The 22,425-nt window shown below is 35.6% G+C and overlaps 1 protein-coding gene across 8 annotated transcripts in view; it reads left to right on the plus strand.

The window, feature by feature from the left end:
- The window catches only part of LOC141349220 (phosphatidylinositol 4-phosphate 5-kinase type-1 gamma-like), a 48,060-nt gene extending 30,064 nt beyond the window's left edge, over positions 1-17,996 (plus strand). For 2 of the 8 annotated variants that reach the window (XM_073864339.1, XM_073864345.1), the window contains exons 7-19: positions 3,547-3,846; positions 3,926-4,128; positions 4,337-4,420; positions 4,532-4,580; positions 7,051-7,135; positions 7,215-7,376; positions 7,539-7,671; positions 7,750-7,785; positions 8,066-8,176; positions 8,918-9,137; positions 10,174-10,242; positions 13,217-13,291; positions 15,103-17,996. In XM_073864339.1, coding sequence (XP_073720440.1) covers positions 3,547-3,846; positions 3,926-4,128; positions 4,337-4,420; positions 4,532-4,580; positions 7,051-7,135; positions 7,215-7,376; positions 7,539-7,671; positions 7,750-7,785; positions 8,066-8,176; positions 8,918-9,137; positions 10,174-10,242; positions 13,217-13,285 — 1,521 coding nt within the window. In that variant the 3' untranslated portion in view covers positions 13,286-13,291; positions 15,103-17,996. The remainder of the gene's footprint in view (positions 1-3,546; positions 3,847-3,925; positions 4,129-4,336; positions 4,421-4,531; positions 4,581-7,050; positions 7,136-7,214; positions 7,377-7,538; positions 7,672-7,749; positions 7,786-8,065; positions 8,177-8,917; positions 9,138-10,173; positions 10,243-13,216; positions 13,292-15,102) is intronic. The other 6 variants (XM_073864340.1, XM_073864341.1, XM_073864342.1 and 3 more) reach the window with 6 other exon arrangements.
- The last annotated feature ends 4,429 nt before the right edge of the window (positions 17,997-22,425 follow it).

The following is a 22,425-nucleotide window of genomic DNA, read 5'->3' on the forward strand; positions in this document are numbered from 1 at the left end:
TGTGTGGCTGCCACATGTTCCCGGTGTCTTGTTGCTGTCGTGATCTTGCCAGACCTTAGTATAGATCAGGTCTATGTTCTGTGGGCAAGGTCAGGGCAGCAGTGTGTGTACGTGGGAACACGTGTGTTCACATCATATCTGTGTGACACGTGTTCCCAGTGTTTTGTGGCTGTCATGGTCTTGCCTGACCTTGGTTATTATCCAGAGGGCAGGACCAGGGCAGCATTGTTTTATGTGGGAATACGTGTGTTTTCACATCATGTATGTGTAACACGTATTCCCAGTGTCTTGTCACTTTTACCCTACTCCCTTATGTAATCATGTCTTAAGTGATTAAGTATGTTCACCTGTTCCCCATTGATGTGGTGTCTTTATATTGCCCTTGTGTTCTCTGTGTGGTGTGCGTGCGTTGTCGTAGATACTGTGTTAATGTTCACCAGTTACAATCCGAGTTTTCTCGTGTTCTGTTTATTTTGTGTTCCAGCACAGTGTTTTTGTTCTCTTCTGTTTTTACCCCCTCGTGGGTTTTTCTGTTTTGTAAATAAATCATAGTTATATTTTCATACATCTTTTGCATTTGGGTTCTTCTATTATTTTCCATTATCCGGTTTATACCAACCGTGACAAAATGTCATGTGACAATTACACAACACCACCCCAGCTACTTTTTTGCTTATGTAAATGATAGAGAAACATTATATTATACACATTTATTATAAAACATTATTTCTGAATGTTTGGTAGAATAAATTCACTTATTAAGTTTAGATGTTTTTTTTTTTCATTTAAAGTCACCATTATGGTGACCAGTGTTTGTTTTAGTTGGACTCTTGATTTTCCCTGGCTGCTAAAACTGCAAAATATGCAAAATGAACAGATATTTTTTATGTAACAATAAAAGAAAATGACCATATGAAGGTCCAATAACAGGTAAAAATGGCAATAATGATGTAAAATAGTAGGTATAAAAACTTTAAATCAGATGAAAAATAAATGTCTTTTAAATTACAAATGCAAATGTGCTACTGGATTATTTATGTCAGGGGGTACTTCATATAAATAATTTAGGTCAAGGGAGTTCTGCTGACAAAAAAAGTTTTTTAAAAACCCTGAGGTTATAGTATTTATAACTAGTGGTAAATAAAAAATAAACTGAAATCTATGAAATGTCATTTTTAAAGATTTCCGTTTTAGCACGCTACAAATCTTTAATGCTTGAGAGCAACGTTGGTCCGATTCGCAATTTTACATTTCCTTTGGCTTGTAAGTGTGTATTATTACATGTTAAGGATATACAAAAGGTACAAACCCCATAGTAAACGTTGACGCGAGTTATCATCTCCAATGTAAATCTTTTCTTGGACTACAACAAACACACAAATTGTAGGCAACGGTTTACTTCCTGGGATTGGTGAGGTACAAAAGACCGACATTATCATAATTCCTCCCGCTCACTAGCGTAGCCAGGATTCACAATGTGGGTGGGCCTAGAGAAAATCAGGTTGGCCTTAAAGCGTAAGCCTCTGGCTCCACCCACTGGCAATATTTGAAAAATGTAAGAAAAGTGGGCAGATCCCAACGGAGATAGAGGGGACGAACTAAGCTCGTACCAAGTGTGTGGTGAGATCGTAACAAGGGCGTGGTGAGCTTGAACCTGCTTACGTCACGAGTCATTTTTTTGACCCAACATCCAATAGAAAAATTAAACTCCAGTAGCCACCGTTCAACCTGAAGAGGGCAGCACTCAGACGTTTTTACACCATACATTGTAGTATTGAAACACTTTATATCCAAATGTCAAAAAACTTACTAAAATCAATGAACAGCACTAATAAAGCATCATTCTTACAGATCAGTAACTAAAAAAAGGTGGTTTAGGGTTTAGTTACTCTTTAACCAAAAATGCATCTGTTATCAAAATATACAAACACACAACTACACCAGCTTCAATATATCACCGTTTAATAACGAAAGCTTGTATGGGCCCTATTTTAACAATCTAAGCAATGTGCAATAAACCCATAAGAGTCTCATCTCCTTTACAAGCCAGTTGCGCTGGCGCCATCCTGATTCCATATTTTGGCAGAATTTGTAAACTAAAAAACTAAGTGGAGAAGGAAGACCACCAGTTTAAGATTGATATTAAAAAATTGCGTGGTTTTTATTTGTAATGAAATTGTTAGTTTTTTGGTATTAAAACCTTTAAAAGTCGTTTTCTTTCAGTCATGGCAGTAAAAATAGCAGGCTTTTAATTGCTGTAAATGTATTGATAGCCCAGAGATGATCAGTGTTATCTCAAAGAATATTTTACAAATATGCAAGAAAAGCTTTGTACTTTAAAAATACTTTAAATAGTAGCATAATTTGTTGGTATTTGAAGAGTTTCGTTGAAAAAGAGTTTAGTTTTTTGGTTGTGCATTCCAATTAATATCAATTCAACTGCAGTTGGTTTGTTTTGATTCAAACCTTCATAACTTAAAAAATACAGCTAAATAGCACTATAAAACAAAATAATAACATGATAACATAATAATAATTTGACAAAAATGTTAAAAACAGAGTTTTGCAACGAAATTCTTCATTTAAACCTTTAAAAGCCGTTTTCTTTCAGTCATGGAAATAAAAATAGCAGGCTTTTAATTGTTGTAAATGTATGGATAGCCTACATGATCAGTAACCTCAAAGAATAATTTAAAAATATCCAAGAAAAGGTTTGTACTTTAAAAATAGTTTATTTGTAACAAACAGGAGATAAATCATTTATAAACGTGCCATTTCAGCACTAAAACAGCGCCGTGGGTGTTTTGAAATTTAAGCATAACATAAAAACGGTTCTCATCTCATATCCACAGGTACAAAGTCATCATATATAATAAATCTTTGGGGTAGCATTAAAAAATTCTAAATAAATGCAATATTTATTTAGGGGCGAGGAGGCTGTTCGAAATGCGCTGTGTTAGAATTTATTGCACTACTATTTACAAAATTAACTTATTCCTTATTATAATAGCAAACAAGAGTTTAAAAAAAGATTTATTTTATAGGTCAATAGTGATAATTGCAACATAATTTACTCATTTGGATAACTAATAGGCTTTACTGGATAGGCAGGTGGGTGGGCCTAGCTGACAGGTGGCCCACCCATAGCTATGCGACTGCTCCCGCTTCTGACTCAGCCTGTAAGTAAACTCCTGTTAGCAACCGAATCTTTCAAACATGGTAAGGAGCATCACATTTCCGGCTGACGTCAGAGGTATTGTAGCAATGAAATACGGTAGGTGCACTTTAAATAAACCACAGATCATGAAAAATGACCAGATTTACTTAAGTAAGCATTTTTAAAATAGTGCCGTTTTAATTTTCAATAATACTTTATTACTGTAAATAAATACTTAAAGAAGTTATTAATGTAAAATTGGGTAATTTAGTAGCTAAATCTGGAATAAGATTACATTCAACAGGTGTCAGATTGTAGTCAAATTATAACAAACTTCAGTAACAGGTAACAGAATAAAATATCAACACAGATTCATTTCTCTTTTTCAGAACCTGAATCAGAATCCTCGCACCCTGCTGCCTAAATTCTTCGGTTTGTACTGCGTACAGTCGGGTGGGAAGAACATTCGTATCGTTGTGATGAACAACGTTTTGCCGCGTGTCTTCCGCATGCATTATAAGTTTGACCTGAAGGGCTCTACGTACAAGCGCCGAGCTTCAAAGAAGGAACGTGAGAAATCTAGGCCCACTTTCAAAGATTTGGACTTCATGCAGGAGGTTCAAGATGGTCTTCTGCTGGATGTGGACACGTATAACGCTCTGGTGAAAACACTGCAGAGAGACTGTCTGGTATCTATAGCGTTTGATGGTCTAGTACTATATATGCGTTTTATATTCTCCATAATGAAGTTCTTCTGTGATTGTTCAGGTGTTGGAGAGTTTTAAGATCATGGACTACAGTTTGCTGTTGGGGGTTCATAATGTTGATCAGGCGGAGCGAGAGCGACAAGTGGAGGGCTCACAGAGCAGCGATGAGAAACGGCCGACGGCTCAGCGAGCGCTTTACTCCACGGCCATGGAGTCCATACAGGGCGGAGCTTCATGTGGAGACTCTATAGACACTGATGACACGTATGTGTGACCTTCTGCTGATTGGATGATGAATAATGATGATGTAAACAGAGATAAGAACAGTTGGTCTGAATATACACTGCATACTGATTCTCTCTCTCTCTCTCTCTCTCTCTCTCTCTCTCTCTCTCTCTCTCTCTCTCTCTCTCTCTCTCTCTCTCTCTCTCTCTCTCTCTGTCTCTCTCTCTGTCTCTCTCTCTCTCTGTAGAATGGGTGGGATTCCAGCAGTAAGTGGTAAAGGAGAGAGACTCCTGCTGTTTATTGGTATAATAGACATCCTGCAGTCATACAGGTAAAACAAGAATGTCTATGGTAACACAAACTATTCCAAAACTGTTTAATCTTATAGATGCTTAATGTTTCTGAATCTATAATTTGAGTTTGTATATTTTGTCTTCTTCAGACTCATTAAGAAGTTTGAACACACGTGGAAAGCTCTTGTCCATGATGGGGTGAGTTTAAAGAGAAACCATTCTCATAATTCAGTCTTTATCTGTGAGAAACTACATTCACATTCTGATTCTCATTTTTGATATTCAATATGTTATATTTTATCTTTGGATTTTTGGAGTTTGTTGAGAGTAAAATCTGGTCATCAAATCACCTTATACCTCATCAAATCTCAACAAAGAAAAAATATTAGTGTGCAAAATGCATGCACACTTTTCAAAATCATGCTGGAAGTAGTAGGTCATCCGTGTACTTTTCGCCTACTGATTTTTGCCTACTATTTAGTATGAAATTAGACGAGAATATATGTTTTATAATTGTAGAAATATATTTCTACAATCACAAAACAGAAATATTACATTCAATTGTTATGTTTAAATACATAAAACAATATCTGGTGTTTGGAAAGCCAATGAAAATCTGATCCATAATCTCTATAATAAAGGTTCTTGCATACCCTTATCAAAATTATAGGAACAGTATGTAGGATTGTGGCCAAAACTGGTACTGCAATCACAAAACTTGTGGCTAAACCTCCACTTTTTAATTGTGGTCAGTGATATAAGTATTTGAAATGAAAATGATTTCTTAATGTCTTAATGTGGCATATCAGTGCCATTTTAGGATTAATAATATAAATATAGAGATATAAATTTCTTACATACTGTTCCTTTAAGCATGGTTTACTACAGTTAAAATAAAAAAAAACATGGTTACTACACTTTTACCACAAATAACATGGTTAATTTTTTTAATGGTATTACAGTAATACCTGCAGACATTTGACCTTTCTTGACCTTCTTCTCATAATTATCAATAGCTGTGTTTACATGCAAATAAATAACCCTTTTGTAATCATATTGACGGCTCAATTGTATTGATAAGCCTTCATGTTAACACGTTAATCAAGACGATTGAGACCGATCAGATGCAAATTTCAGTTGTATTGAAATGGGTGGTGTAGTCCGAACTGTGATCCGATCATCAGGAGAAAAGTATGCATGTAAACATGAATCATTGTATTTCCTCAATTGGATGCAAAAATACCTTGTGCACATACCTTGTGTTTTTTATGTTAACTTGTTTGCTTGTTATGTAAATGATAGAGAAACATAGCTTTTTATTATTTTAAAACTGTTATAAAACATTATTTCTGAATATTCCTGTAGAAAACACCATTCACTTATTAGGTTTATATGTTGATTTTTTGTTTCAATTTAAGTCGCCATTATGGTGATCAGTGTTTGTTTTAGTTGGACTCACCCTAGACTTTTTGCTTGCTAGCTTTCCCTGTGTTCATAAAACACATTTGTTATGGTAATGTGAAGTTAATTCTCTTGTGCTTGTTACATAATGGTAAAGATCCTCATATAATTAATTGACTTACTCATCAAAAGTTTTTTCTGTATATAGTAAATAATGTGTAAACGTTCAAAGCAGTTTGTCAATGAGGAGTTTTAGAAACGTTGGACAAAAATTATCTGCTGCTTATTTGGGACACACAAACATCAAGAATCAGAGTATGACTTTCAACCATGGTGACAAAGAAAATTGTAAAAAGTTAATTATTTATCCAAGCTGCAGTGCATGCTGGGAATCCTGGATGAGATGCATGCATTGCAGTATAACTTTTTTCATTTATTTGTCACCATTGTTGAGATTCATACTCTGATTCTTGATGTTTGTATGTCCCAAATATACAGCGGTTCATTTTGTCCAAAGTTTCAAGGAATCTTTAATGACAACCTGTTGTGAGAGTGCTGCATCTCATATACATTATTTTACAGAAATGAAACTTGATGAGTAAGTTAATTATTTAGATAATGGTCTTTACTATTGTGTACCAAACGCTATAGACTTTACATTACTATAACAAAATGTGCTTGATACACACAAAGTAATGCAACCAACGGAAAAATTAGCAAGCAAAACGTCAAGGGTCAAGAGTCCAAACTAAAACAAACACGGATCACCATAATGGTGACTTTTACCATTGTGATGATACAAATCATCAACATCTAAACTTAATAAGTAATTTGTGTTTTATACAGCAATATTTTTTGAGAACATTCAGAAATAATGTTATAATATTTTTTTAAAATAATAAAATGCAATGTTTCTCTATCATTTACATAACAAGCAAAAAAGTAAATCTAGAAAACAGTTGTTTTAAACATTGTGTGAACATTAAAACATGACATTGTCATAATTTTTGAAAATGGTAGAATGTAACATTCCTCTAATGTTCAGACAACCCAGAAATATTCGTAGAACGTCAAGAAACACTTTTTATGTTGGCAGAACGTTTTTGGGAACATTGGGAACTTTCAAGGAACGTTCTTAGAACTTTTTTTCTGTTAGCTAGGTATGTCTTGCAAAGTAATCAATTGTACTTGGAAAATTTAAGACACCTGAACTCATTTTATGAGTCACATAATGAATTTGTATGAACTCTTCTTTCTTGTGTTTCAGGACACCGTGTCTGTTCACAGACCGAACTTCTACGCTGATCGTTTCTTTCGATTTATGAGCAGCACTGTGTTTAAGAAGAGTACATGTGAGTAACCGATAAAAGTCACTGTTAAGCTAAATAAACATATAAAATAAATCTGATTATAAACTTCTGTTTTCTTCAGCACTGAAAGCATCACCCGCTAAGAAAGGCCGTGCGGCACTGACGGTGCCCAAGTTCGGCGGCCCCGGGTCGGCCTGGTCTGCCAGTCAGCTTCCTTCAGAGAGATACGAGAACACGTATGATCTGAGAGGAGCTCACAGTTACCCTGTACTGGAAAATGATGGTAAAATATGACTTTTCACAATTTCTAGCTGGGACTAAAATGTAATCTATAAAAGAAATCTACCATATTTACCTGCCAAACCTAATTAATCTCATAACATTTGTAGTTTTACTCTTTTTGTAGTTTAACAGCTTTACTGTTTTTTCTAATGTTCACTATCAGGTCTGCCGTCTTGCACCCCTCCATCATTTGAAGAAGCGACTACAGTGTCTGTAGCCACCACGCTGTCCTCAAACAACTCCATATCCATACCTGAACGTTCACCATCAGACACTACAGAACATCCACGATACAGGTGAACATCTCTCTTATATATCTGCTATTCAGCTGTAGAGTATAAATATAAGATAATATCATGTATTTGATTTTCCAGAAGGCAGACGTTGTCTTTGAAGGATGCTGAGGGAAGGTGAGAGTTGTGTTTATATGATTGTGTCTTTCAGTAAATCCTAATCTGAAAAGAAAGATATTAGCATGATTTTATACAGATATGGGACCATGGGAATCTTTGCCATTTTTACATGTATGTACTATAATATTTATTGAAGTATGATGTAAACATTGCAAACATTCTTTGTGTTTATTGTAAATGTAATGTTTATTTATAATAACTATGAAGCTGATGATTTGTGGTTATTTTGATGTTCACACATGAAAGTTTTAGTTTTTGTGTTTTGTGCGTTCTCCAGGACACAGGAAGTTGTTGATGTTCACGAAGAGGATCAGCAGACCATCACTGTACAGGTGGAGGTGAAGAGAAACCGAGACTTTGAGGAGCCTGATGAATCTCCAGAGATCAAGTATGGAGCTCAAATATTGTGGTAGCAATCTTAGGTCTTAAGTTCAGCTTTTAGAGACTAAATTAAAGGTCTTCACGAGTCCAGTTACATCCAAAATCCCAAGGTCAGACCCGAGACCCGAACGGGTTTAGGTCTAAAAGTTTCATGTGTGCCTCGGACACGGGTCAGGTATAATATTAGCGGCCTCTGGTCATTTAAAATGAATGTGTTTTTTGCAGAACCGACCTGAGACAACCTACGGCTGGTCGTAGGTTAATTTTCATTTAGCCAGACCTGTCAATGAACTTGAACATAAATGTACTTTTTAGTGGTTTTCATGGTGTTGTCATCAGATAACAAAGGAAAATAAATGGAGCAGCGTTCCAAATTGGTTGTGAGGCCATGTCTGGGCGATTTACATATGAGATTAAATAGGTTACAAAAAATTGCCACTGGTTTGGGTTGAAATCCGGTCTTATTTTCTCGAGTTTATCTTTGGTTGGGTCTTTCTTAAAAAATATACAGTATATATTTATGCACGTTGGGTTCGTGTAAAAAGTGATTTCGTCATTTTGTCGGGTACATTTCTTTACACACGAGAAGACCTCTAGGCTAAATTAAAGTTCTTGACATATATCTCATAGATATGAGAGCATCTACTGATGATGGCTGAAGAACATTTGTGCTTTAAAGAACACAGAAACCAATTTATCTTTAATCTATCATTTATGACAACATTTTGACTTTTGTGTTTTTTATTAGTGTGGCAGAAGATGTGAACGTCCTGGACCCAACACGAGAGACAGAGATAACTGCACCATCACAAACTGATGTTTCCATGGCAGACATGCCCAACAAACTGAAGACGGGCACTGAACCCGAGACGTCTGAGCAGATCTGTTCCAGTGTAAGAGCGACTGTAGAGTCTCAAAGTCATGAATCACTGGAGGAGGAGCTCGCGACATCTTCTGATATCTGCTTTGTAAGTCTGAGTAAAACATTATGAGCAGTGTTGGGGAAAGTTACTTTTAAAAGTAATGCGTTACAATATTAAGTTACTCCCAAAAAAGTAACTAATTGCGTTACTTAGTTACTTTCCATGTAAAGTAATGCTTACTTTTGCGTTACTTTTTCTTACTTGGCTGATGCTTGATCTCTTTCAGGCCTTGCAGGTGTTTTTTATCACTGAAAAGTTCTGCGTTCGGAAATTGCATATTTCATCACAAAAATGTTCCATTTTTTTTTTTATCGCAATGTCAATTTGCGTAATTTGAGGGCTAATGGAAACTCAGCTTATGATTATTTTCTTGCTTCTGCTATATTGTAACAGGTGGTATTAGGATACACACATTCAAACATACACACAAACAAACAAACACTACCTCTCTCTCTCTCTCTCTCTACTTTGATATGTAGATACGTAAAGAGAGAGAGAAAGAATGATGTGTGTGTTGTTTTCATCACTTATCTTATTCGTTCATTTCATCATAGCTAACTTTTTTTTCTTTATTTCTTTGTCTCTCTTTTTTCTTCTCTGTTCTGTTATTTACAATAGTTAATGGTCAGTGATGTGAAGTAGTTACAGATATTTATCAGTCAGTGTCGGTGTCACTACTCAAACATAAAACAAAAACAAAGCTGTTGGGTTGGACATCAGGAATGACTGAATTGTTATAATGCAAGGAGGGATTGGTGATGTCAGCCAATAAGGCAGGGCAAGTTTCAGCTGTACACTTTAATAAAAAATCACAAATAAAAGAGTTTTTATACACAGTAACACAAGAACAACATATACAGTATTAAGTGAGAAAAATAATAGTTAGTTATGATGTAATTTTGACATCAGCATTATGATTTATTTGATGTTTTATTGCTCATCTTTTCCCTTTCATTTCTCAAACTTTCATAAACAACATCACATTGTTTTTCTGTTCCCTTCTGTTTGTTTGTGTGTGTGTGCATGTGTATTTGTGTGTATGTATATGTGTGCGCACACGTGTGTGTGTGTGTGTTGTCAGTATGCTGAAGGCAGATATTGGCTTTATTCTCCAGTTCTTCACAGGAGAAAGTTGAGCTCATGCAGTGTTGTAAGTGAAGATTTCTCAGTGATTCAGGTTTATTTTACAGCAGGATCTCCTAACCCAGTGCTTCTCAAATAGTGGGGCGGGACCCCCAGGGGGGGCTCGAAGCGACACCAGGGGGGGCGCGCGAGACCCCAGGGAAAATACTTTTTCAGGAAGTGATTTTTAAAGACATTACACCCCAATCACGCTGTAAACCGCTTGTGTTATTTATTGATTATATTTAATTTTTCAGTATCAAATGGTCAAAAAATATTATACTTTAAATAAGGATTGATTTTTTATTTCAGGCAAATTGTTGCAGTTGCTTTTCTGTTACAGACTAAAAAACAATGTTAATAAAGTTATTCTTTGTTGTAAGTTGATCGATATTTCTTTTTTTGTGTTTTCTTTTTGTGTTTTCTCAATGTTAATAAGGATACAATGTTTTGCAGATGTGTAATTTTATAGGCAAATTATACTATTTATAGTCGCGGCGGAGAGTTGGGGGGCGCGAAATGTTTACCTCTTCCTAGGGGGGGCGTGACAGAAAATAATTGAGAAGCACTGTCCTAACCTAACATCAAACTTACAGGACAGCATGAGACTGTGTTGACATCTTAGTTTTGTTTTAAAGGGCCCATATTATGCAAAATCCACTTTTACAGAGTTTTTGGATATAAATGTTTGTGAACACAAACGCCCTACAATGAAAAAAATCTCCTTTTTAACCCCATTAAACCAAAGCAGTGTCATTAGACTCATTGTGTTTTGATTCTCTTGTTAATGTGATGTCACACTGACAAAGCTCCGCCCACAGCCACTGACTGTCTGGATAATTTTTACCAAAAAGCTTTTCTGAATATATTTGTTAGCCATTGTAGCAGTGATTTGGCTTATGATACTATTGTCTCAGACTGTATTCACAGGAATCAGATCTATTAAAAGCGCTCACTATCTGTTAGTAAAGGAGTGAGAAGCTGAAGCTCATTTGCATTTAAAGGTACAGACATCAAATAGGGGCATTTTGGACATGCTATAATAAATGATCTGTGGGGTATTTTGAGCTAAAACTTTACAGACACATTCTAGGCACACCTGAAACGTATATTACATCTTGTAAAAAATGGGCATAATATGTGTCCTTTAAACATTTGATTGCTGATATCTTTACAACACAGTCAAGATCTATTCTGGATCGGTTGGGAAATCCTGCATTAGACTTTAGTTTTTGTGTTGACTTCATTGTAGATGTTATTGATTTTCTCATTAGTGTAGATTCCTAATAAACTATCTAGTTAGATGCTCTCTACATACAGTACAGTAGTGTTAGTAGTGAGATACAGTATACTAGTGTAAATGTACTGCATTTCTCTCTCTTTCACTGTTGTTCACTGCAAAATCACAAGCAGTCATCACATTGTTGTGAAGAAACTAGCATGCATTTTGTTTGAAATTGAATATTAGCATACATACAGTATATACACTGAATATAACTGTAAATCAGCATGCAGTGTGCTAAATTATTATCATATGACCCCATTATAGTGCATATTTAACCCCTTAACTGGAACTGTCCTGTCAGCGGGACACCTGAGTTTACTTCAATATTTTGCATGTAAATTTTAATCTATCATGCCAAACTATATATTGTTGGAAAGGTCTAAGAATGTAGTTTTCATGTTTCAAAATCTTTTAGCAGTAATAATGATGCTGTGACAGTCATTTATTAGTTTGTGATGAGAGTATGCAGCAATCTGTTAACACCTAGTGGCCGTTGCTGGTAAAACCACTAAAATTATAACCTTTTTATGTATAAAATATATACTTTATTGCATTATTTGTATTAATTGCAATAAATTTAAACTGCTATAACTTTTTTTATTTAATATTTTCACCTCCAGACACATCGGTGAAAAACTTTAAAGTGTCTTCTTTAAAACAAGACTAGATTAGGTTTCTAGACCAAAAAAAAAAAGCCAGTTATATTAATTTGAAGGTGTATCACCTTTTCGAACCAAACCACCCCAGGCTGCATCAGTTTACATTCAGTGGCATTTGGTTATTAGCACAGAAACAAATCATAAAAGCATTTTTATCAGTTTTTTATTCTAAATTTTTTATAGTCAAATTAAGTACTCAATTAAAAAGGCATTGTTTAAAACAGATATCACTTCTGGTTCATTCCTCACATTGGTCGATCAGGTTTATCAGAGGTGTATAATTCTTAAGTATTTTATTTTCATAGCATCTGTGCTTTATCAGAGTGTTTGTCTTGGGAAAAAATGTACTTTTCTTTACTAAAAAATGTTCACTACATTCTAAAGCATAAAACCATACTGTGTAATTATTATATATTGCATATTAAAATTGATTTAATGCCTAATTACATAAAAATTGTGTACTTTTACTTTCTTGAGTAAAAGTACGAAAAAATTTTTACTTAAGTAAAAGTACAAAAAATTACTAGATGTTTAATGTACTTAAATATTAAATATAAACCAAAAACTTAAAAATTATGAAATGTAGTGGAGTAAAAATGATGATAATATGTTTTGGAATGTTTGTTTTCCAAAGAAAAACACGAATAAAATACGAATAATTGAAAATTTACTTTACAAATCTGGGTTTAGTGCAATGCATTGTGGGAAAGAGTATTCAGTGTTCTGGTTTTATATTACACATTTTGACTTAACTAACGTAATAAGTCATCTGGATATAACATACATACAAAAAATGTTGATTTTGTACACAGTATACATACTGCATGCTTGAAAATAGTTGCCTTTTAGAGAAGTACGAGAGTATGACATTATAAACACAGACACACAGGTTTGGCTCCTCATACATTTGCTCTTTCTGTCTTTGTGTGTATTTCATGGCCTCTGCATGTCTCCTGTCTGTCTGTCTGTCTGTCTGTCTGTCTGTCTGTCTCTCTGTGCTGTCTGTCTGTCTGCATGTGCTCGTGTCTCTGGCGCCCTCTGCTGTTGTGGTGTTTCAGCAGCATCAAGATGAGAGAAGTTGGGTTCATTCACCTCTTCATTATAACTCTGTATCTGATGAGGATTAACAGGCAGTAAGTTTGCTGTTATAGGAACAAAACACATTCTCACAAACCCCTGGAGAAAAACACACAGGTGACACTGTGACGTCTTTATCTCATATGAACACACTATTACACCAGAGACAGAAGTTCATTGTTATGAAAAGTGCCTTGTGCTCTGATTGCAGGCTTGTGCACAATTCAAAATTGAATTGAGAACGATTCCTAAATTCCAATTCAATTCTTGAATTTGAATTGATGTCAAAAACAGGATCTAGAATTACAAATTGAATTAAAGCAGAATTGCAATTCAATAGAAATTCAAAGAAATTCATATACATATTATACAGTAAGTGAAGTGTTAAAAATGAAGCTTTCAGTATATGTCAGATATGATTGCATTACATATTCTATAAATTATATTTGTTTTAACTACTTGTACAGATTACATTAACAGGAAATGTTTTCCCCCAGCAATTCATGTTAAAAAACTCTATCCACATAAATAATTAAGTTAGATTTTTTTGTAATTGTTATTTTGTGGAACACATTGGAACATTTCCCAGAACGCTTTTCTTTAATCAAGTACTATTCAAAATGGTTACCAAACAATTTTCCAAAGTAACTTTCCTAAACTGAATGTATGTGAGATTCTTTGTGTTGTGTGACTGTGGAATTTCTTTGAATTGACATGAATTTAATTCCACTTCCTGTCATTCCAATTCCAATTTAACTTCCTGTAGGGCGGAGTTAATCCAATTCATGAATTGAATGGAGGCCAATTCTGAATTGTGCACAAGCCTATCTGATTGGCCAGCTATCCAGTGCATTGTGATTGGCCAAATACCTTAAGCATTTGACAGAAATGTTACGCCACTTACCATGTTTGAAATATCAGCTTCCGAAACACAGCGTCTCCACGACATGGTGGTGACAGCAACAATACAACAGCAAGAATAAAAGTTACGCCTTCTTTTTTTTAGTATACGTTTCGGACGTTTTTTCCCATCAAATCTTCCCATTAGATTTAGCTGTTTTATGGCGTGGAAAAGCCTTCAATTTTAACTCTTTCCCCTCCAGCGTTTTTAAAAAAAAGTTGCCAGCCAGCGCCAGCATTTTTCATGATTTTCACAAAAGTTGAATGTCTTCAAGAAAATGTTCTTCTTTAAATATATAAACAAACAATACATCAGATGAAAGAACAGACCCTCTGCTTTCAAACAAAAAAAAAAGTTTCATCCTACCTTCATTAGTTCTCTTGTAATCACCTCTCAAACATGGGTAGGTTTCTTCAAAAACACCCAATTTTGAGCAAAAAGCTGAGATAATTCCATTTTTGCGAAGGACTTTTGATAGAGATCCCATTCAGAGCGATCTTTAAAACATACACGGAGCTCTTCTTTTTCACGTGAGGCGCTACTTCCGGGTTGTATAAGTATAATAGTGGTATTGCGGAAAGACGGAAAATCTCGTCATTGGCGGGGAAGCGTTTTCTCTTAATTGATGAGATATCTCGTCAATGGCGGCGAAAGAGTTAAAAAGAAGATCTCGAAAATTTTATTAAAACATGAAATGGCGTAATATGACCCCTTTAAAAGTAGTAAATGTAGATGTTACTGTAAATACTAATATTAAATACATGCATGATGCAAAAGTTATGGGTGTATAATTTACAATATTTGATTTAAAAGAGTTTTTCATGTTTGTGTTATTATTGTGTAAAAAGAACTTTAGTGATGTGTTGTCGTGTAAATGAAGATGCAACTATGTTTTTTTATTAGCTGATATTTCATTAATCTGCTCTCTCTCTCTCTCTCTCTCTCTCTCTCTCTCTCTCTTTACAGTAAGCTGAATCTACAGTAGAAATGTGCTGTAGGATGAATGAAGACTTGTGCGGTGACTGATCTGTCGTCAGACAGATGTTGTAATGCTGACTCTGCTCTTCTCAGCGTGATGAAAAGGGACAGAAAACCCAGAAAAAATAGCCTGGGTGCCATTTCCCATCATTCCTCATCTCTGACTGTCCTGTGTGTTTGTGTCAGATCATGTAAGACAAACCTTCACGTGTGACTCTTTGATATAGTTCATGTACTGTAATGCTGTCCTGATGTGTGGACGACCCATAATGCACTCAGATCAGACTTGTGTATGTGTATCATATCATTATCGTATCATTTATGAAGTGTGTGAGCTGTATCCCGTACAGCTTCTTCATTATGCAAATACTTCTCTCCATTTTCCTGCAGATCATACACGATTGCATGTACAGTAATGATATGATATGTTTTTATGTTGTGTGCCTCTGCGATGTTTAAAACAAATCTTGTGCAGTGTGATGAAAACATAAAAGATCTAAAAATGAAAGCATTACAGTAAGACGAAATGTTGAATGCTCTCTCATCTGTAAGTCACTTCGGATAACAGCGTCTGCTAAATAAATAAACAAACAAAAGTAAATCACGTCATATGTTCGTAAAGATGCTCTATTGCCCACCTGCCGACCCTGATTTGCAGAAGAGCTTACAAGAGAAAATCTGACTATTTCATGGCTATAGAAAGAGAATAACATTCAAAGCTGAATATAAGTGTACATTTTTTTCTGTCAGTCATAAAATAATTTGACCATTTTGTAAATATTTTTAACTCTATTGTATTTATAGGTGATACTTTACTGATATTGGTTGTCATGGTTAGTGGTGATACCCAGATAGCAATAGACTCCTGAGGTAAAGCGGATCAGTCCATGAGTCTATTGCTATCTCGATCAGTGGTTTTCAATCATGTTCGTGGTGATCCACTGCTCTCCACATGATCTCTTATGTGACACACCTCACCTCAGTCCACCTCAGTGTCCTTGCAGTTATTAATAGCAGTTTGTCATCAGGTGAGGTTTTTAAACATGTAATAGTGCAACCTCTAATCAAAAACCTGATTTGGATCCTTCAGATCTTGGAAATTTCACGCCTATTTCCAAACTACCATTTCTCTCAAAGGTCCTTGAATAGATAGTTTACAGTCATTTAATGGCTTATCTGAAAGAACACAGTATTCTTGAAATTTACCAGTCTGGTTTTAAAACTATGCACAGCACAGAATCTGCTCTTTTAAAAGTTTTTAATGATATCTTTTTAGCCACTGATTCTGGTGATTCTGTTATTCTTGTGCTTCTTGATTTAACTGCTGCATTTGACACTTTAGACCATGAAATTCTGATCTCTTGTTTGGAGCAGAGGGTGGGCATCAAGGGCACAGCACTCAAATGGTTCAGGTCAGACTTTCTGTGTCAGCTGTGGTGACTTTAAGTCCTCCTCCGCTTTTCTCACATGTGGGGTTCCACAGGGCTCCGTTTTAGGTCCTCTTTTATTCTCTCTGTATCTGCTAAGAATGGAACTATCAGACGGTTGCTTGAGTGTCTAAATGATATACAGGCCTGGATGTCTCTTAACCTTTTACGTTTTAATGTCAAAAAGACAGAGGTGATGGTTTTTGTTGACACCTCCTCTGCTGATCTGGGTGCCCTGTCTCGGTACAAGAAACTGACCTTGATTCCGACCTTAAGCTTGACAGTCAGATCAGAGCATCGTTAAATCCAGCTTTTTTCAGTTGAGGCAGCTGGCTAAAATAAAGCCTCTTCTTTCAAGGCAGCACTTTGAGACAGTAATACACGCCTTTGTTACAACTCGGCTGAATTACTGTAACGCACTGTATGTTGGGGTAAGTGGGTCCTCGGTTGCAGTTGGTTCAAAACGCTGCAGCACGTCTGTTAACTGAAACACACAAATACAAGCATATTACCCCTATTGTAGCCTCACTTCACTGGTTACCCATACATTTCAGGATCCATTTTAAAGTTCTCTTATTTGTTTTTAAATCTTTACATGGTTTTGCCCCTAATTACATTTCTGAGAAGTTACACCCTTATACACCCGCCCGTTCTCTCAGGTCAACTGATCAACTACTCCTGGATGTGCCCAAAACAAAGCGTAAGCTTAGAGGGGACCGGGCTTTTGCTGTGGCAGCTCCTAAATTATGGAATGATCTGCCTCTGCCCGTTAGGCAGGCCTCTTCATTATCTTCTTTTAAGTCACTTCTTAAAAACCCACCTCTTCTCTTTGGCCTTTGACACTAGACATGTGTTTTAAATTTGTTTTATTTAAATTTTAATTTGTTTTATCAATCTTGCATGAGTTGCGTTTTTATGTTTAGATGTTTTCTGTACAGCACTTTGGTCAACTGTGGTTGTTTTAAAGTGCTTTATAAATAAAGATTTGATTTGATATGAAATATGCACATGGCCGTTTCTAGCCATTTTGACGCCCTAGGCGAAACCCTTATTGGCACCCCAGATCATACAATTATACATGCACTGTTACTTACAAAAAACACAAATCATGTTGTGATCCAGTATCACTCAAATCTTTAATGCATCTCATTTCATATCCATTGTGAGCCATATTTACAGTAACTGTATCATCATGAGGAAAATTAATCATGGCTTTATTTTTGAAGTAACCACGATTTTAGCTGATTTAATACCATAGTTTTACTACAAATAAAATACTGTTGTTATTACGGTGAGAACATAGTCAATTTGTGGTTACTTACTACAAATAAAACTATGTTTATTATAGTTTATAGCTTCCTTTTCTTAAGGGGAAGTGCTTTATTATTTATGTGTAAAAAACAAAGGTTGTGGTCTTGAAAAGCTACAATAATTTTGGGCAAACCACAAATACCACCTTCTTTTTTTTATATTTTTATTTAATGGTTTTTCAGGTTGGAACATCAAACAACACATAGTAATAGTGATTTTATAAAATAATCGTTCCACATTGTTAATACCCCAGTAAAACCCTCCCTCACATCACCCACCTACGGCCTCCAGCAAGACAAAAGAAAAGACAGGAGAAAAAAGAAAGAAAAAAAAAAAAAAGTAATGATAATAATAAAGATAGCAATAAATAAATAAATAAATTACATAAAATATTATTCCCAGAATAAATAAACAAATCTTCAAAGGATGCTCAGTTTAAGTGTCTTGAGAATTAGCTAGTAAGTAGTCCAAAAAGGGGCGCCACAGATTATCAAAGGTCTTTAAAGATCCAGCCCGTGACAGTCTGATTTTTTCCAATTTAATACAAGTAAACACTTCTTTCAGCCATGTATCAAATGTAGGGGGTGAGGCATGTTTCCACTTCAAAAGTATGAGACGCCTTGCTAGTAAAGTAGTAAAGGCTAGAGCCTTTTGAATCGCTACTGAAAGATTACCATCAACAGTCAACCCAAAGATGACCAAGAGTGGGTTTATGTCGAGATCTATGGCAAAGGCTTCGCTCAGAGTCTTGCATATACAAATACCACCTTCTGTCTGATGCTGGTGAAATATTGTGCTGTGCATGCAACATTCAGAGTTTCTCTTTTATTTTGTTTCAGTGCTCAGTTTTTACTTATTTTTAGTCAGTGAAGCAGCTGTCAAAATGTATATACGCTCTTTGGCGCCCCTGCAGCTGGTGGCGCCCTAGGCGACTGCCTACTTTGCCTATGCCCAGAAACGGCCCTAAATGTGCAGTGCAGTAGATCACCGGGAACATGACTGAAAAACATAGTTTGGCTTATATGATCTGATTATAATGCTGGTGTGTGTATATACTGTAAATACTGTAAGAGGAATATGATCAGGGTCCTGTGATGACAGGGAAATTAATTCAGCTTGGAAACAAAATTATGAAAATTTCTACCCATGATCTTAAAACATAATATCATTCATGAATTTAAATTGAACCCAGTATTTGTTGTGCATCTGACAATTTCTGTTTTTCATTAAGTGAACTGGCCTGGATGATATTTCAGTCTGTTAATACGAAATATTAAATTTTGCGTTGTGTGTGTGGGTTTAGTTGTTTTAAAACATGCTGCTGGTCTTATTGTGTATGATTAAACATTACACATATAACTGTTGCTCTTTGTTATCACTCATCAAAACATAATAACTTGTGATGCTTATAAAATAACATTGGTTACACTTTATTTCATGGTGTTCTTCCTACAGTGTACCGGTAATAATATTTTTAAGTAGTGCAGTGGTTCTTTAACTGGGAGACGTGAGATAGTGCCCAGACCCAGTTTTATGACATTTTATAAAATACATATTTGTATGTACATAAACGAACCAACAGCACTACATTGAATTAAACAAAACATATTAAACTATACAAATTAGGTTCGAGATTTTTTTATGTCATGAATTTTCTTTGCACCCTACACGTTGGCACACCCAAAAGTTTGAGAACCACTCACTTAATGAGTATTATTGCTGATAACATGTATTTACTATAGGGGTTTGGTTTAGGATTAGTTATTCATACTTTACTGTTTGTTACTATAGTAAGTACACATGTAACAATGGCTCTGTGTAAACAAAGTGTTATCGTAACTTTCTCAGCTGATGTCATGTGACCTGTAATGTTAATCTGTAGCCAATAGCCAGATATAAGACATTTTTGGGCTACAGTTGTAGGTATTGCAATGGTTTGAAACCATTTTAATGCCAAAATGCAAAGTTAACAATGCAATAAAAAAACACAATGCAATAATAGCAAATAATAATACATTTAAAAATGTGTAGATGAGATCAATTTGACTATCAGCCTGAACTCCTCTATAATCCAAAGATTTTTTACAGTTATCTTCATCATCCAGTTACACTGTAAAAAATGTCTGTAGAAATTACAGTATTACTGGGTATTAATGGCAACTAGCTGCCAGTAACTTACTGTAGATTTTACATTTATGTTATTTACTGGCAACAGTTTGTTCAAAGTTAAATGAACATGAAACATTTTCAGTCTTTTTCTTCTACAGTAAGTTACTGGCAACCAGCTGCATAATTACAGCTTTCGTTTGACTATTCAGCCTCATCCTGCATTTCTCTTTGTAGTTTTTTTAATTACATACTAATCACATTGTAGACGTAAATTGGATTATGAATGTTATTTCATGATAATGGTAAATTATATTTAACAGTAATATACTGTAGACGTTTACACTGGTTTACTGTAATATACTCTAAACATTCCCCTTCTCATTTAAACAGAAAGCGGCACCATAAAACCTTTTTATTTGTTTTATTTCATTCAATTGATAATTGCTGATATACTTCATCTTCAATAACTTCATGAACTTCAAGAACTGAGATCTAGCCTTATAGTGACATAGATATCATTATAAGGACATTGTTAATAATATCAACATCTATCAGTCTGTGTGTCTCTGTAGTATAATGTACATGATGTTTTACAGTTAGAATGTATTATATGTTTGAAATAAAAAGAGTTTTATTTTTGGGCTGCATGTCATACATGATAAATAAACAGTGTCTGGTCCTTTAGCTCATTAAATGTCTAGGGGTGGTTTCCAGGACAGGGTTTAGATTAAACCAAGACTAGGCCTTAGTTAAACAATATTAAGTAGTTTTTACATCTTGAGACAAAACAATGATACTAATTTATTTTAAGATATGTCAGGACAAGCTGTTTTTAGTTTAGACGTCTCAAACATGAGTTTTAATCTGGTACTGGACTTGAGACTTGTCTGTGAAACTGCTCCTTGGTGTTAATGGGTATGTAATACACACATGTGTGTTTGTGTGAGAGATTTTGTATGAATGTGTTTGGTTATTTGTCTCTACTGTACTGCTAGCTGTCATTTCATGAAAATCATTGCATGTGTCGGACAGCAGGATCCAGTACTGAAGAATCTGTATATGTTCATTTGTAATCAAGAACATCAATGGCCTGTGTGTTTATCAGCTGATAATAAAAGTGTATATGACAAATGACATGAATCTCTTTGTGATGTTTTATATTGGGCAGTGAATTTGTTGTATTTTGTCATGTGCTTGTGTTTGAAACAAGCAGATCGCACATCAGATTTAGTTTTCTGTCTGCTGGACAAAACAAATCGCATGTAATCTCTCTCATCTAAAATGTATGGTTAAATCATTTACATTCACTTACAAATCAATGTCACAGCTTCACAACTGACAGAAAGTACACACACAAATTCTTAATATACCTTAATATTTGTTTACTTATACAGTACAATGCAAACACTACTTTATTCTGGTTGTTTTATTTTGTCTTTTTTATCTTTTGCTAGACTTTCGTTTAAAGGATGCTTGTCTCTTCGGGGCACTTGTCTCTTCAGGATGCTTGTCTCTTCAGGATGCTTGTCTCTTCAGGACACTTGTCTTTTCAAGACTCTTATCTCTTCAGGATGCTTGTCTCTTCAGGACGCTTGTCTCTTCGGGACACTTGTCTCTTCAAGACTCTTATCTCTACAGGACGCTTGTCTCTTCTGGATGCTTGTCTCTTCGGGACACTTGTCGCTTTAAGACTCTTGTCTCTTCAGGATGCTTGTCTGTTCGGGAAACTTGTCTCTTCATGACTTGTTTCTCTGGGACGCTTGTCTTTTCAGGATTCTTGTCTCTTCGGGAAGCTTGTCTCTTTCGGGACGCTTGTCTCTTTAAGACTCTTGTCACTTCAGGATGCTTGTCTCTTCGGGACACTTGTCTCTTCAAGACTCTTTTCTCTTCAAGACTCTTTTCTCTTCAAGACTCTTGTCTCTTTGGCATGCTTGTTTCTTTGGGACGCTTGTCTCTTCGGGACGCTTGTCTCTTCAGGATTCTTGTCTCTTCAGGACACTTGTCTTTTCGGGACATTTGTCTCTTCAAGACTCTTGTCTCTTTGGGACGCTTGTTTCTTCAAGACTCTTGTCTCTTCAGGACGCTTGTTTCTTCAGGATGCTTGTCTCTTCGGGGCACTTGTCTCTTCGGGGCACTTGTCTCTTCGGGGCACTTGTCTCTTCGGGGCACTTGTCTCTTCGGGGATCTTGTCGCTTTAAGACTCTTGTCTCTTCAGGATGCTTGTCTGTTCGGGAAACTTGTCTCTTCATGACTTGTTTCTCTGGGACGCTTGTCTTTTCAGGATTCTTGTCTCTTCGGGAAGCTTGTCTCTTTTGAGACGCTTGTCTCTTTAAGACTCTTGTCACTTCAGGATGCTTGTCTCTTCGGGACACTTGTCTCTTCAGGACACTTGTCTCTTCAAGACTCTTTTCTCTTCAAGACTCTTTTCTCTTCAAGACTCTTGTCTCTTTGGCACGCTTATCTC

The sequence above is a fragment of the Misgurnus anguillicaudatus genome, unplaced genomic scaffold (assembly GCF_027580225.2).
Source record: "Misgurnus anguillicaudatus unplaced genomic scaffold, ASM2758022v2 HiC_scaffold_26, whole genome shotgun sequence".
In the NCBI taxonomy this organism is placed as follows: domain Eukaryota; kingdom Metazoa; phylum Chordata; class Actinopteri; order Cypriniformes; family Cobitidae; genus Misgurnus; species Misgurnus anguillicaudatus.